The sequence below is a fragment of the Micropterus dolomieu genome, linkage group LG02, assembly GCF_021292245.1.
Source record: "Micropterus dolomieu isolate WLL.071019.BEF.003 ecotype Adirondacks linkage group LG02, ASM2129224v1, whole genome shotgun sequence".
NCBI lineage: Eukaryota > Metazoa > Chordata > Actinopteri > Centrarchiformes > Centrarchidae > Micropterus > Micropterus dolomieu.
In genome coordinates this window covers 24,290,656-24,304,090 of record NC_060151.1, presented here as the reverse complement: position 1 = coordinate 24,304,090, position 13,435 = coordinate 24,290,656, and the positions used below count along the sequence as shown (strand labels likewise).

General features: G+C 42.0%; 1 protein-coding gene across 4 annotated transcripts; it reads right to left on the bottom strand.

Moving 5' to 3' along the window:
* Positions 1 to 1,969: 1,969 nt before the first annotated feature.
* tlk2 (tousled-like kinase 2) lies at positions 1,970 to 13,239 on the bottom strand. 4 transcript variants are annotated; one of them, XM_046040374.1, is made up of 21 exons: positions 13,221 to 13,239; positions 11,388 to 11,470; positions 9,890 to 9,967; positions 9,723 to 9,792; positions 9,594 to 9,637; positions 9,324 to 9,422; positions 8,543 to 8,644; positions 8,225 to 8,317; positions 7,917 to 8,027; positions 7,624 to 7,760; positions 7,177 to 7,329; positions 7,003 to 7,069; positions 6,803 to 6,900; positions 6,619 to 6,700; positions 6,050 to 6,141; positions 5,799 to 5,888; positions 5,459 to 5,628; positions 4,873 to 5,011; positions 3,931 to 4,042; positions 3,375 to 3,482; positions 1,970 to 3,217 (listed from the first exon to the last, which is right to left on the bottom strand). In XM_046040374.1, the coding sequence occupies exons 2-21, from the start codon at positions 11,466 to 11,468 to the stop codon at positions 3,044 to 3,046; spliced, it is 2,100 nt and encodes a 699-aa protein (XP_045896330.1). In that variant the 5' UTR covers positions 11,469 to 11,470; positions 13,221 to 13,239; the 3' UTR covers positions 1,970 to 3,043. The 4 variants fall into 4 exon arrangements, with proteins under 4 accessions (XP_045896330.1, XP_045896322.1, XP_045896345.1 ...); XM_046040366.1 differs by lacking the exon at positions 13,221 to 13,239 and adding an exon at positions 12,588 to 13,203; XM_046040389.1 differs by lacking the exons at positions 9,324 to 9,422; positions 13,221 to 13,239 and adding an exon at positions 12,588 to 13,202.
* Between the last annotated feature and the right edge of the window lie 196 nt (positions 13,240 to 13,435).

Genomic DNA, 13,435 nt, shown 5'->3' with positions numbered 1-13,435 from the left:
CTTGGTTCAGGCTGTGTTCAGAAAGGATAACGGTTGACCTTGGAAGCGTTGGTTGAAAGACTTGGTGGAGACCTCACCCATATCCCTGGCAGAGGTCTCTGAGTTAAGAGGCTCAATGACAGGAGTGTGGGTGAGATTTACCCTGAGATGCAGAAGGCTCTGGACATTGTTGGGCTGTCACGCCTCTTCAATGTTTAGAGGAGGTCAGGGATAGGAATGTCTGACCATGGTGGTGGCCAGAGGGCGGGCAGCCTCCCTGGAAAAGCTTATGCCAGAGTGCTGGAAAGAAGGCATTGACCAACGTTGTCCTGGTCATAGGATCAGCTCTATACCATTACAGGGTTTCTAGAGGGGTTATGGGAGTTTACAGACTACATGTGTTTTGTGGACTTGGAGAAGGCTTACGACCGTGTCCTCAGCGGAGTAGCCTACTTCAGGGAGTATAGGGTACAAGGGCCATTGCTATGAGCCATCCGTTAAAGGAATTTACTTTATGTCTGTCTACCATATTTATGATTGCTTTTGCATTACTGTATATTGTCTGCTACATAACAGAAGGGAGTTACAAAACGCTGTTGTGACAAATAAACCTGCCTTGTACCCTATATAACAGGTGTAAAAGCTGTCCCATGTTCTCGGCAGAAAGTAAAACACATTTTAGATGGGTGTTGGACTCTGCCAGGGTTGTCCCTTGTCACCAATTCTGTTTGAGATTATCATGAAGGATCTCAAAGTGCAGCCTGGGGGACGACAATGTCTTGTTTTGGGACCTCAGAAATGCCTCTATGCTCTTTGCAGATGATGTGGTTCTGTTGGTGCCTTTGTGTCAAGGTAGTTCAGGCATCTGATCAGGATGCCTCTTGGGAGCCTTCCTTTGGAGGTTTTCCTGACTTGTCCAACTGTTAAGAGACTCCAAAGAAAACACTGACACGCTGGAGAGATTATAAACCTCATCTGGTTTGGGAATACCTCGGGATCCCCAAGGAGGAGCCGGAAAATGTTGCTGTGGAGAGGGGTCATCTAGGCTACTTTGCTAAGCCACTTAATGTCCTCTACAGAGCAAAATAATCAATGTTTGAGGTCTGCTAACAGAGTATGCGGGCAAATTATATTAAATTTATGGCCTATTATGGACTTTTACATGCATGTCAGTTTGTGTGCTAGAATGCTTAGTAGTGGCTAAAATGTTCAACATGCGAACCCACTGCATATTGGCTTTTTAAATTGTGTATGTGCTAAAGTTGTGACTTGGTGACTCTCATTCATAAACCTGTACTGGATGTATGAATGAGACAGCATTCATCATGATGCTTTACTGCTTTTGACGGCTGCACTATTTTAACATTTGTATTAACCATTAAGTCAGCTCTTTCTAGATCGACATTTTCAGTGTGGCATTACAGTCCAAGTTTACAACAGAGTTTGTTCCATTGACTTACTTATCAGAGAATCTAAGTGAATTCTAAATATGAACAATAGGTATTCTCTAGAAATTTTTTGATTTACAGTCTGTAAAATATGGAAGCCAATTTCTGCCAATGTGATGGGGAAAAAAAACTCCCATATAATGAGAAACTCTCAAAATAATGAGAAACTTTCTTAAAATGACTGCATCCCAAAATAATGACTTCAAATATCAAAATTGATTTATTATTTTGAAATATTAAGTCAGTATTTTGAGATACAAACTCATTATCTTAAAACACTAACTCATTATTTCAAGAAAGCTCATTATTTTGAGATAAATACATCCTTATTTAGAGATAAGCAAGTCATTAATTTCTCAATTGCTTACAGAATCACATTGGCATAAATGGGCTTCCACAGCCAATTTTAATCTAAAAAAAGGGAAAAACCCAAGTACAGACATGATGCTCATGATTACATTGGCAGTTGTGTTGCAAATAAGTTATTCCTTCCAAAAAGCAGTGATGGTAAAACCAGTCAGACAGAAGCCCAGAACAACAAACACATTTTAACCAATAGTATTTAATGGTTTATGCAACTCTCTGCTAAGGCCCAATCTCCCCCCAACAGTACTATTAGGTAGACCAGTCACTTGCATGTTATTGGCCAAAAATAAATTCAAACATACCTAAATAAATATGTGTGTTTATGGGAGGGGGGGGGTCAATCAAAACAATAACAGTTCTAATTAAAGGCAACTTGAAAAACACAACCGTTTTCTTTCCATAAAACTGGTTAAATTGAAACGTTTTTTTAAAAAATGTAAAAGGGGTCGTTTCTCAACAGCTTCCACTTCATATCAAGTAACATGACTCTAAAACCATTCATTATAAAAACTGAGGTGGAACACTGCCACCAGCTGGAAGTTATAAGCTTTGGTCACAGGATTTTTTTGAGGAGATGAGATGGGTAAGGGGGATAGTAGCTTTGTCCCTCCTCGTCACAAGCTATCTGGGTCTGGAATTTAAGCAGGGATCCCAGAACAGCGGGTTGGATGACATAATGCCATAGATATTTAGGGTTCAATGCAAACAGGCCAGACTGGTTCTCTCAGTTATGTTCGGGGAGATGAGAACAAACAAAATGTTTGAGCTTGGGGAGTTCACACTACCTCGGACCAGAATGGCTCATGCATGGATGTGTGCGAGTGTGTATGAGGTCTTTCGCAGTCCTTTCCATCTGGCCAAGTTAAAGCAGTTCTATACTCTTTTTATTTTCTTTTTGAAGCAGTAAAGAAAAATCCCAACCACTGAACTCCACTTTTCACCAACACAGTGCCAAACCTTGCCCCTTGCTGTGTGAGTTGTCCAGGGCTTTGACCCCCAGAACAGTGCCACCTTTTTGAGAAAGGAGGACAGGTAGGCTGGGGTGAGTGGACATGAGAGGGATGATGGGTGACGTGGGTCGTCTCCCTTCCCAACCCGTCCATGACTTCTCACCCACCCCTTGCTGTCGTTGGACCAGTTTCTCCTGGGCTCTTCATAGCAAGGTAGGATGCCGTTGGGAGGGGTGACACAAGATGGTGTCACCCCCACCCCACTCTTTCAAATGGTTCAGTCAGTTAAGTGGCGTGGGCTCAGTTTGAGGCGCTGCTGTTGGAGGAACTGGATGTGGAGGCCACAGCCATGCCTGAGGTGCCCGAGGAGGCCACAGACTTGCGGATGTGGGGCATGAGGAAGGGGTCACTGGCCAGCTGGTGCACATCGATGCGATCCTCCTTACGGTAGACAAGACAGCGCCTTATAAAGGCCTGGAGGGAGACAGAATGTGAGTGGAGTTACTATGTATGAGTGTGTGCATGAGTAATTACAGTATAAAGACAGAATATAGGAGTATTTTGAGAGTTGAAAATGCATAGATTCATTGCACACATTAGACAGTCAAAACAAAAGCAGTGAGTCCAGTACCTTAGCTTCAGGTGTGACTACTGGTTTAGGGGGAAACTGCACATCTGTTGCCTTCAGTATGGTGTTTTCCTGCAGAATGTCCTGCTGGGACTGGTTGTGGCCAAAGGGCTAGAGAGCAAAGAGAATAAGTGTTATTGAAACAAACAAGACATTAATTAAATAAGTGAATAGGATAAATTAAGAGTGTGTTGGTGTTTAGTACACTGTACATCATAAAAAGTCACTTAATCTGTTTGTCTACAAATTTGAATACGTGTCACAGAGCTGACCAATTCCACTTGATTATACTGGCGTTTCTCCCTATAAAGTTTTTAAAATATATTAAGTGTTAATATGTTAGGAGTTAGAATTGTTCGTTCGTATAAAAGGAAACACTCAATTTAAATAAAAAATAATTGAATGTTACATACAATTAAAATTTTATTAATTTACCCAAGAAATTATCCAGATTGCATTATTATTTTTTCTGCAATTACATTTTTTACTTAACACTCAATAATAGCTCAAATGTCTTGTAAATGTGTTGCGACATGTTTCTCCAGTGTGCGTCTCCTACCTTGCGGCCATACAAACACTGGTAGAAAATGACTCCCACAGACCACACATCCACCTTGTTGGAGATTTTGGGTGGTTCCTTCCCAACCACAAAGCACTCGGGGGGTAGGTACCTAAAGGAGAAAAGGGGATCCATTTTAATATGAATAAGACTCAGTCAGCGTTGTTTCACTCATGCATAATACCCAACCTCTACTTTACCTCTCCTACAGAGACACAAAAACTGAAGATATTAGACACTGTACAGTGACACTCTCTCCCTACACTGACAGCATTTAGAAAATGCTGACGTATGTAGTGTACTGTAATTATTGTTTGATAGCCCTTTTCATTTGATAGTTATCACATTATTGAGCATTGAGTATCTGTACCATGAAACTTTTCAGCCTGAAGTGCTGCTTCTGGCAAACTAGAGTCAATCCAGTGTGCTGTCAGACACAGTAACCACATATATACATACATAAACACATATCCTGCTCTAGGTATGTGCCAAGTATAAAACTCACTGCCGCAGCATTTTCCAAATGATTTAAAGAGTTCAATTTGAGTGTGCACATAACATATACGGCAGCCATTTCAGAGATTAAATGTTAATTTGGCGGCATGCAGCAAGGATAAAAGCATTCAATCAGGAAGGAATTTAAACCCCATAAAAAGTAGTTCAACACAATACAAAGGATTTCTGCATTATAAACTTTGTTGGTCATTCTGCCATTTTGTTTTTCTTTCTACAGCATAAAATGTCTTCACACAGCAAAATGACGACTTCTACTTCATATTGCACTGTGGTGTGGGAAAGCAGGGAATGAAGAAATATTTCAGCCTGACACATATACAACCATTGAGGACCAGGCCTCCGTGGTAAAAATATACAGCACAATTTATTACATCACAGACGACGGCACCCCTCCGGCAGTGTGCCATCTACCACTGTAAATCTTACCAGTATGTCCCTGCTCCCTGTGACGTCAGCTCCATCCCGTCCACTGAGTTGTAGCTGTCATCATCCATGATCTTCGACAGGCCAAAGTCTGTGATCTTGATCTCCCCGCAGGCAGTGCCGTTAACCAAGAGGATGTTACCTGAGCAGGAAGAGGAAAGGATTTACAGTCATGAAAGAACTGAAAGTTCAGATTCATATTCACATTTGTGTGTCAGAAATCTGTTTTCACATGTTTAAACATGTTCAAATCATCTGAATCCTTAGACACTTAATGATTTTACCTCTTCAGCAACAGGAACAGATTTTGATAGACTTGGTCCAACCAGTCGTGATAACCAAATCTAAACTATATTCTGCCCAATTTTCGCATTGTTTGTCCACACAACTTTATTTGTCTATTAAACTGCTTGTAAATAACTGGTGTTGGCCACCATATGGACCAAAATAAAAACACTAGTGTAGCTGTAGCAGTTTCAAGTGGTTAATTAAGACAGTTGTACTGATTATTCATTTGAAGAAGAACTGCCAAGAAAACTGAAACAAGATCATGCAAGAGTATAAGGGCCATTGTGGTGTGGAGACCCACCAGGTTTAAGGTCGTAGTGGATAATGGGCGGTCTGATCTCATTGAGGTACTTGAGGGCGTTAACAATCTGCATGATGATGGAGCGGCCCTCTTTCTCCGACATAAGCTTGTGCTGCTTCAGGTAGAAGTCCAAGTCGTTGCCCTCGCAGTACTCCAGTACTGTGCAGAACCTGCTCCAAAACAAGGGAGAGGTATTCGCACACCCCAGCAGGATTTCATTCATCAAAACAAAGTTAAGGCTCTGACAAATCTGTGTTCTGGGTCAAAATGAACACAATCGGCACAAACATTAGTAAATATTTTGGATGGCACACATCTGTCTGAAAAGGAAATGACTTACGAGTCAGTGTCAAGCGAAAAGTAGTCGTAGAGTTTAACTATTCGTGGGTGGTCCAGCTCTTTGTGGATTCTATATTCTCTGCACGCATGTCTGGAAAAAAAAACAAAAAACAAACAAACATTCACACCATTGATTTTAAATGTGGATTTTACACACAGTGAATCTATGGGTTAATGAATGATGAAGAGAACATCATTCATATCTATTGTAAATGTACTTTAGTATTGCATTCAAAATTGCAAAACACTCACTTGTGATAATTTTCCTTCTTCTCGTCCCTCCAGTTCTTGTTTAACTGGTGGATTTTGACCGCAACATACCTTTGCTCTGTTAAGTCAAAGGCCTGGAAAATAAACATCTCCTGTTAGTTTAGATCTGCTTTTGGTAGCTGCAGTGAAAAATGGCGGCGTTCATGTATAATTTTTTACAGTGATGACAGCAAATTCTTGGAACAACTCATCACATTCTGGCACAATCATTTACTTCCAAATGTTCATGATGTCAACTTAGAGTAATGTAATGAAACACGCATCCTCAAATATTTTCCAAAGTATGCACAGCATAGCCACTGCAGTCACTTTAAGAATGTGAGGAGGTTAGTTTTCCCCACAATCTTGATACAAAATCTCTAACGCTCTCTGTTAATCAGCAGAAAACTGGTATTTATCGCAAAGCTATTGTATAAGATTGCACCAAACCTCATTTGTGTTTATGACATTGTCCCCAATTTCTAATTTTGAATGGTTTTGGCAAAAGGTCTTCACTACATTAATTAAAAAAGTCATTCTGCTTTAACAGGGAAATATGACATTTCTCTCACTTTGTAAACTTCACTGAAACCTCCCCGTCCAAGTAAATGGAGTAGCAGGTACCGGTCATTTAGCGTAGGGTGATCTTTGAATCTGCACAGGGAGAGAAACAATTCAAGTTGAATAATTAAATAGAGCACAAGGTCACATCAGTGCAGACTAACTAGGAAAAGACCATAAAAGAAGAAATCGTACTGAGAATTATCCTCATTGTGGATCCTTTTCAGCTCGCGAATGTGCAGGTTTCTCACTCGCTCCAACCTCTCCAGCTCCGCCTGGATCTCTGCCTCCTCCTGCAACCGGAAGCAATATATTATCAAAACTTGTGCACACAACACAAAACCACAATAAGCGTGTTGTCACATACAACTGGTTAAAAATACCTAATGTATTACCTTCTTAAGATGGCCCAGTCTTAGCTTAAAGATTTCCTCTTGCTCATGGTACTCTGCCTGTGATAACCTGCGAGGACAAAGAACCAACCTCAGTGTAACTTTGAATATGCATGTAGGGGAAAAACAGCTTGTATAAAAAAAAAAGAACATAAAGAACAAATTAAAGCATCGTACGCTTCACTTTCTGTTCCATTGGCCTTGCTTTTGCGTTTGTTTTGCTCAAGGCTTGGCAGTGGAGTCTGGGCCATGGAGGGCGGCTTGCGTTTGGCCAGAAGCTTCCTCTGTCTTTCAATGTCCTCTCGCTGAGAATTGATCCTTTCTTGTTGTCTGAAAACAGATAACACATTGCAATGACATACAGACCTACTGCATATCAGATTGTGTGCGATCTACTGTAAGCTCTTTGGATCCCTGGTTCAGATGAGGCATTTGTTCTTTCATAAAGGATGTGTTCATGTTTACCCATTAGCAAACACTTAGATTGCATTTACACATGTAAGAAAGTTATTTTATGCGTAATGCAAGTTACTTAGTATACAAGCCCACAGTATGTGTGTAAATTCATGTAAAAGTATAAAATTGCTGCTAAGATGTGAAGAATTTATTGTTTAAGTTGCTCACTTGATAAGGTTTTGGAAGGCATATCCATCCGTCCACTGCTCAGTGAAAGACGCACCATGTCTCACTGTGGTGAAGTGACCTAGTCGAAGCCTGTCCTGCATGCTTTTGTCCCGGCACGCCATCTTCTCCTGTTTGGACTGAAGGAAGAGCAGAGAGGTACAGGTATAAAAACCAGTGCTTTTCACTCCACATGGCTTAAATCGGGGCTCCAGAAACTAGCTCATGTCAAAAACCCACAACAACCCACTCACTTTGGAAGCCTAAAATAAGTCATTGCTATTAGGCAGACATACTTTTTCAATCAGCAGCTTCTTGGACATGGTCACACACTTGTTTAAGCGTTCCTTGTATCGTTCCAGCATCCTCTGCTGTTCATCGATCTGTCTCCTCAGATCACAGTTTGCCTTAAGCAGAACATACAAACAAGGAGGAAAAGGTCAGGTATAAAGGATTAACACATTTTTACCTTATTTATACATGAAAAGACATCAGGAATGAGTCAACTCTAACATGCCTTAAATGAAAAACCAAAACAGAGAACTCAAAACCATTGAAAATGGCAATCAAGAGTAGCAGGGATGAAATGTAATGAGATTAGTACCCGCAGCAAATCGTCTATTCGGCCCTCCTTCTTCTCCAGGTCAGAGTTCTTGTTGTTCTCCATTGCTGTTAGTTTCTCTATAGTAAGATCAGACTACGGGGTACAACGAGCAAAAAACAAAACAAAACAGTGTTTATGTTAATGGTGGATCATTCTGCAGCAGTGGAAATTTTAGTACAAGTAGTTCCATCTAGCAAACTCTTTCAGTTGCTGACAATTTTTGTAATTCATTGGTTTATATGTCAATTATTTAACAACCGCCTTTTGAATCTAAGTAACAGCTAAATGGTCAGCCAGCCCTGATAGCATGTCAAGTACCTGTGTGGCTTTGTGGAGCATGAGAAGAGAAGCAGGTTTCAGTGAACACGACGAGTGCTCTGTGTTGGCCGAGCTTACGGAGGAGGGGCTTCCCTGCTGCACCTGGGAGGGAGAAACATTCATCTGATAAAAGCCTTAGATTGTGCCTTAATGTGTGAATTTCATTACAGTTATTTATTGAGACCTGCAGATGCCAGTCACGATAAAAAATGAGACCAATCTGGTGATAGAAATCTGAAGGTAAATGATAACCAGGAACTGTAGACACTCATGTACTATTAAGAAGTATGTGAGGCTTACATTCTCACAGAAAAAGCACGATAAAAAGCGTTAAATAATTTAAGAGTTCCTGAGTGATTCATTTCACTTGAAAAGATGAAAGGCCTCCAGTTCACACAAAAAAAGAATCGAACAGCAAAAGGCACGTGGAAGAGGTTAATCTAAACCCTTCTCTATTTTCATTTGACTGTCAGTATGTGTGGAGCCATTTGCATTTATATCAGTATATTCATTTCTATGATATGGTCCTCCTTCATGCATATTGCTTTCCATCATTTTTGGTTTTGAGAGGAACTTTGGCCAATAATGAAAGATTTCAACACATTTTATAACGTCACAACACACTGATTCAGTACAAACAGTGTTTACAGATCACATCAGATTCTTCCCACCTGTAAACAAACTTAAACTACTGTTGTTAATAGCAAGCACAGAAGAGAGAATGAAAGAAAGAGTGTTAAGTGGTGAAACAGCACAAAGCAGATAGAGCAAACATGCTCACCGTGACAGGGGGATTGGAGAGGGAGTGTTGTGGGGAAGAGCGGACCACTGGTGGAATTCCCCTGGCGGGGCTGGTACCAGGACCGCTACCTCCCGCAAACTGACACACACGTAAATAGAGAAGAAGAGGAAAGCAGTTCAATGTAAAGACCAAGATGGCTAAAAAAAGAGGTTAGGAAAGTAAGTATGAAAAGTTAAGCATCCAATAATAAAGCATTTTTAGAGTACGTGGTTAGACAGCAAAGAAACAGACTCATTTTCTGTCACTTACCTCAAAATAATCACTAATTTTATGTCCCCTTGCTCCTGCTTTGCCTGAAAAAGAGAGGCAGGGAGCTCAGAAAGAGGTTGATATTTGGGGTACAATGTGTGAGTATCATGGCAGCTGGGACAGTCTTACCTTGGCTGTTGTCAAAAGGGTCTGCTTTCCGTTTTCTCACTCTCTGATCATTCGCTTTTTTGTCAGGAGTCTGTCAGGAAGGTAGGGTGAATCAACCACACGTTCAATGAGGTAACACAGGAAGACGGTTGGCATATAACAATCCTGTATAAATGCAACAGACTTACCTCTAGCTCTTTGTCACTGAGTGAGCCAACACTGCATAGACTCTGATTGGATGACTCATTTTGGTTCTGACCCGAGCCCTATTAAAAATGAGGTAAAAGTGCATTAAAATAAAGCACAAGCATGCATCAATGTAGGTTGAAAATATTATCTTTAAAATGCATGTGCACTTGTTGTGTATGCATGCACCTGTGAGAAAACACACAGTAAAATGGGCGTGAAACTAAGGGAAGGGATGCGGAGGTTTGGCTCAGTACCGTCACCATTAACTTCCCACTGAATCTAGACCTGCATCAGTCCTAATGTCGGTTCCCTAGGTGATGCCTGTCAGTCAAATGAATCACATCAGAATTCAGCTGGCACTGTCCAATCAGGGAGAGATACTTAGTCATTCAGAGCACACTAGAGCTCTCTCACTGAACCCTCCTAAAATGGCTGAACATTAGGCATGCTGCTGGGGATGTATTCCACCCTCTCTCTGTCACCTTTAGATAATGTCATCCATTTTTCTCCTGTTCACCATGGTCTTAACCATTCTTGTCTTCACTCGCTCTCTGGAGAAAGCCAGTGAAAGATACTTTGCTTGATCTAAGAATGACAACTTGTTTGATCAGACTTGTTCAAAAGGAAATGCACTTTCCAATAATTTTAGTAGGCCCTCTTCTGTTCCATTACCAAAAGGGTGTGCTAGCTCTTTGTCCTCAAAATGATAACAACTTCTCTTTCTTTTATGCAACCTCAGTGATGACAGGGAGAGCAGCAGTGCCACGGGGCTGTTCAAGGTCAAGAAAAAATAAACTAAGCTAATCTGTGACATTGAAGGGCTTTTAGACCACCAACCCACATTTCTTCAAAGCCATTTGTTGACACTTCTCTCCTACGTTTCCCCCCTACACACATCGAATCTCTTGTCATACAGGGTGGCTGTGGCATAATGCCTTAGCAAGAGCCGCCATTTTCTCTGCGGCAGCGGCCATGCCATGCTCTGGGCTCAGCTCTGCCTATGGCTGGCACAGGGCCCACTCCTGGCGCCGACTCTCGCTCCCTAACTGTTCCAAGATCACCTTCCACAAAGACAGCTCCATCCATGTAGCAAGCAAGAGGGTGGAAGGCTAAATGCTGCCTCCACTCACACCTGGTCATGAACTACTTCTGCATTCCTCATCTGCCTTCACTCCTCCCCCCCCTCTCTGTCATGTCTGTGGCCTTTTTGGCAGGCAGTGCCACTTGCATATACAGCCACTACATGAGCCAGGAAGAGATGCCATATCACACCAGCCAAAACACACAGACACAGCTCAACCTTCTCCAGAGACAGACAAAGAAAAGGAGTGGGGCCAAGTTTGTACGGGCCAAACAGCAGAATGATACTGAGGCGGAGTGAGACAAAGGAAGAAGAGATTCACAAAAATGTGTAATCAAGAAAATCAGTGATTAGAAGCACTTTGACAGGAGCAAGCTCTCATGCTCCACCTTCACGACATCTGCTGTAACACAAACCTTAGCCACACCGACTCCAGTGAAACGAGCCTCCAATAGCTCCTGCCGTCGGGGGTCCAGGCTATGCAGTTCTTCCATCATTGCTGCAGAGACAAGAGCAGAGATTAAGGAAGGCGTTGTGGGGTCTGGTATATTCAAATGGGAGTGACGGATCACTGTTTAAAAAGGCATTGGTTGTGATGAGTCATGGCTGTTTTTAGCTATATGGATGTGGAAATTTCCTGCTCTGAGTCATCAATAAGGCTGACAATAATGTTTTCCACTATCATGTGTGTTTAGCAAGCACATGCAACTTCAAGCAGCACTATCTGGCCCAACCTATAGCCTATAAGGACTGTAAACATGCATCAAAGATGTAGGCCAGATATGTAGAGTAACTGCCTGGAAAATTATAGCATCATGTGATAACACCCTGGCATCATAGGCCTAAATTGCATGGCACTGGAGTTATGAAAGGTCACTAATGTAGGGACTGCCAAGTATAGTCACAGCAATGAAAAAGGCCACAATGGACATCAAGTGTCCAGCTTGCTAGATTGTGTAAAGGTTAACGTTTAAGTTACACACCCAACATTGACAGCTATGTCTGTTATCTATGGCCTGTATACATTAAATGAATACCGTTAGTGTAACCTGCGGCAACCGTGTCAATTTAAGAATAACTGTTACCTTGTTACATTCTAGTACAACTTTATCGGGATTGGGCTTGCTGGCTCAGCTAACATTATTAATGGTCACTATAACGATGTGAAACATCAGTTAATGTTCAGCGAGGTAGCAAGCTAACATAAGATAAATGAGCTAACAAGCCTACCGATGTTTGCATCACTTAGCATTGCAATCTAATAGCTAACGTTAGCTAGTTACTAACATTAGATCTGATTTTGTCCAGTAACGTATCCAAACAAATAAATATGTCATTAATGTTACCCCAAACATAGTTGTCTCATTAGATAACTACTCAATAAAAAATATCACAACTACTGTCGGCAGCAGTAAATGTTTTTTTTTTTTTTTTTTTTTTTTTTACAAACACTAAGCTAGCGTTAGTTAGCCAACAGGCTAGCGTTACTCGTCTGTCAAAAAGAAGCATCTTCTCGGTTGTGTTGTCAGGTGCTTGTGCCACGATGCCTGGACTCGCCGTAACAAGAGACCGGTCCATATAAATCCCTTTGTTCGACAACCTAACGGCATACTTACTGCTATTCAATATTTTGTCGGTCCTCCGGAGGGCCTGTTGTTAACCCTGGAACCGTCCCCGTTGTTTCCCCGGTGCTCGGCAGACCCTCCCAGGCTAGGCCGCATCAACAGCCGCGTCCCTCGCGTGCTGATTGTTAACGATCAAGACAAGGGATGGCGGTGTGTAGCTCAAGGTAGACGACGGCGGATTCCCTCGGAGGCCTCGACAACTCCGGGTATCCCAAACCCGCCTTGCTGCACTCCTTAGGCGGGGATGCCCATCACATCCCTCTCTCCAAGGACCATACCGTGCCTATGTCGGCTATCTCGTTCCACACAATGGCGACCCTCGAGATTCTGCGTTTTTTCCACCAGGTATAAATTATGTCTTTAGGATAGCGTTAGTTACCCCTATCTTGTCCCCCGCGGTGGTGAGATGAATTTCGGGTCCTGGCTTTTAGCTCGATCAAAACAAAGTTCGGCTCTAGTCGCCTTCCTCGCTGCAGGGGAGAAACCAATATGTTTCGGAAGTTGTGCTGTTGCAAGCCTTTCAGTTGAATCCGGATCGATTCGGGTCGGTTCTCATGTTTTTGCAATGTAAACAATAATCAGTAAATCTCATATTTTCTCGTGAGATTGTTCAAGCATTTTCACCTTCGTTCAGTCCACGCCTGCCCCAAATCTCTTGTCTGGACCAATGGCAAATCCCTCTGTACACAATACAATTTGACAGCGCCCACCCGCAACCACCAAAATGATCACTTATCAAAAAGTTGCCATTCCCATGATGGTCACACCCACACATTGCACTCACTTAATATATGCTGCTGCCCCCCTCCCCAAAAAACCAGCCATTCAAGCATTAATAA

Coding starts and splice junctions, on each gene's coding strand:
- tlk2 (XM_046040374.1), bottom strand. CDS start 11,468: ATGATGGAAGAACTGCATAGCCTGGACCCCCGACGGCAGGAGCTATTG. Junction 9,638..9,722: donor CCCTTTTGACAACAGCCAAG/GTAAGACTGTCC, acceptor TCTCTTTTTCAG/GCAAAGCAGGAGCAAGGGGA. Junction 9,423..9,593: donor AAATTAGTGATTATTTTGAG/GTAAGTGACAGA, acceptor CGTGTGTGTCAG/TTTGCGGGAGGTAGCGGTCC.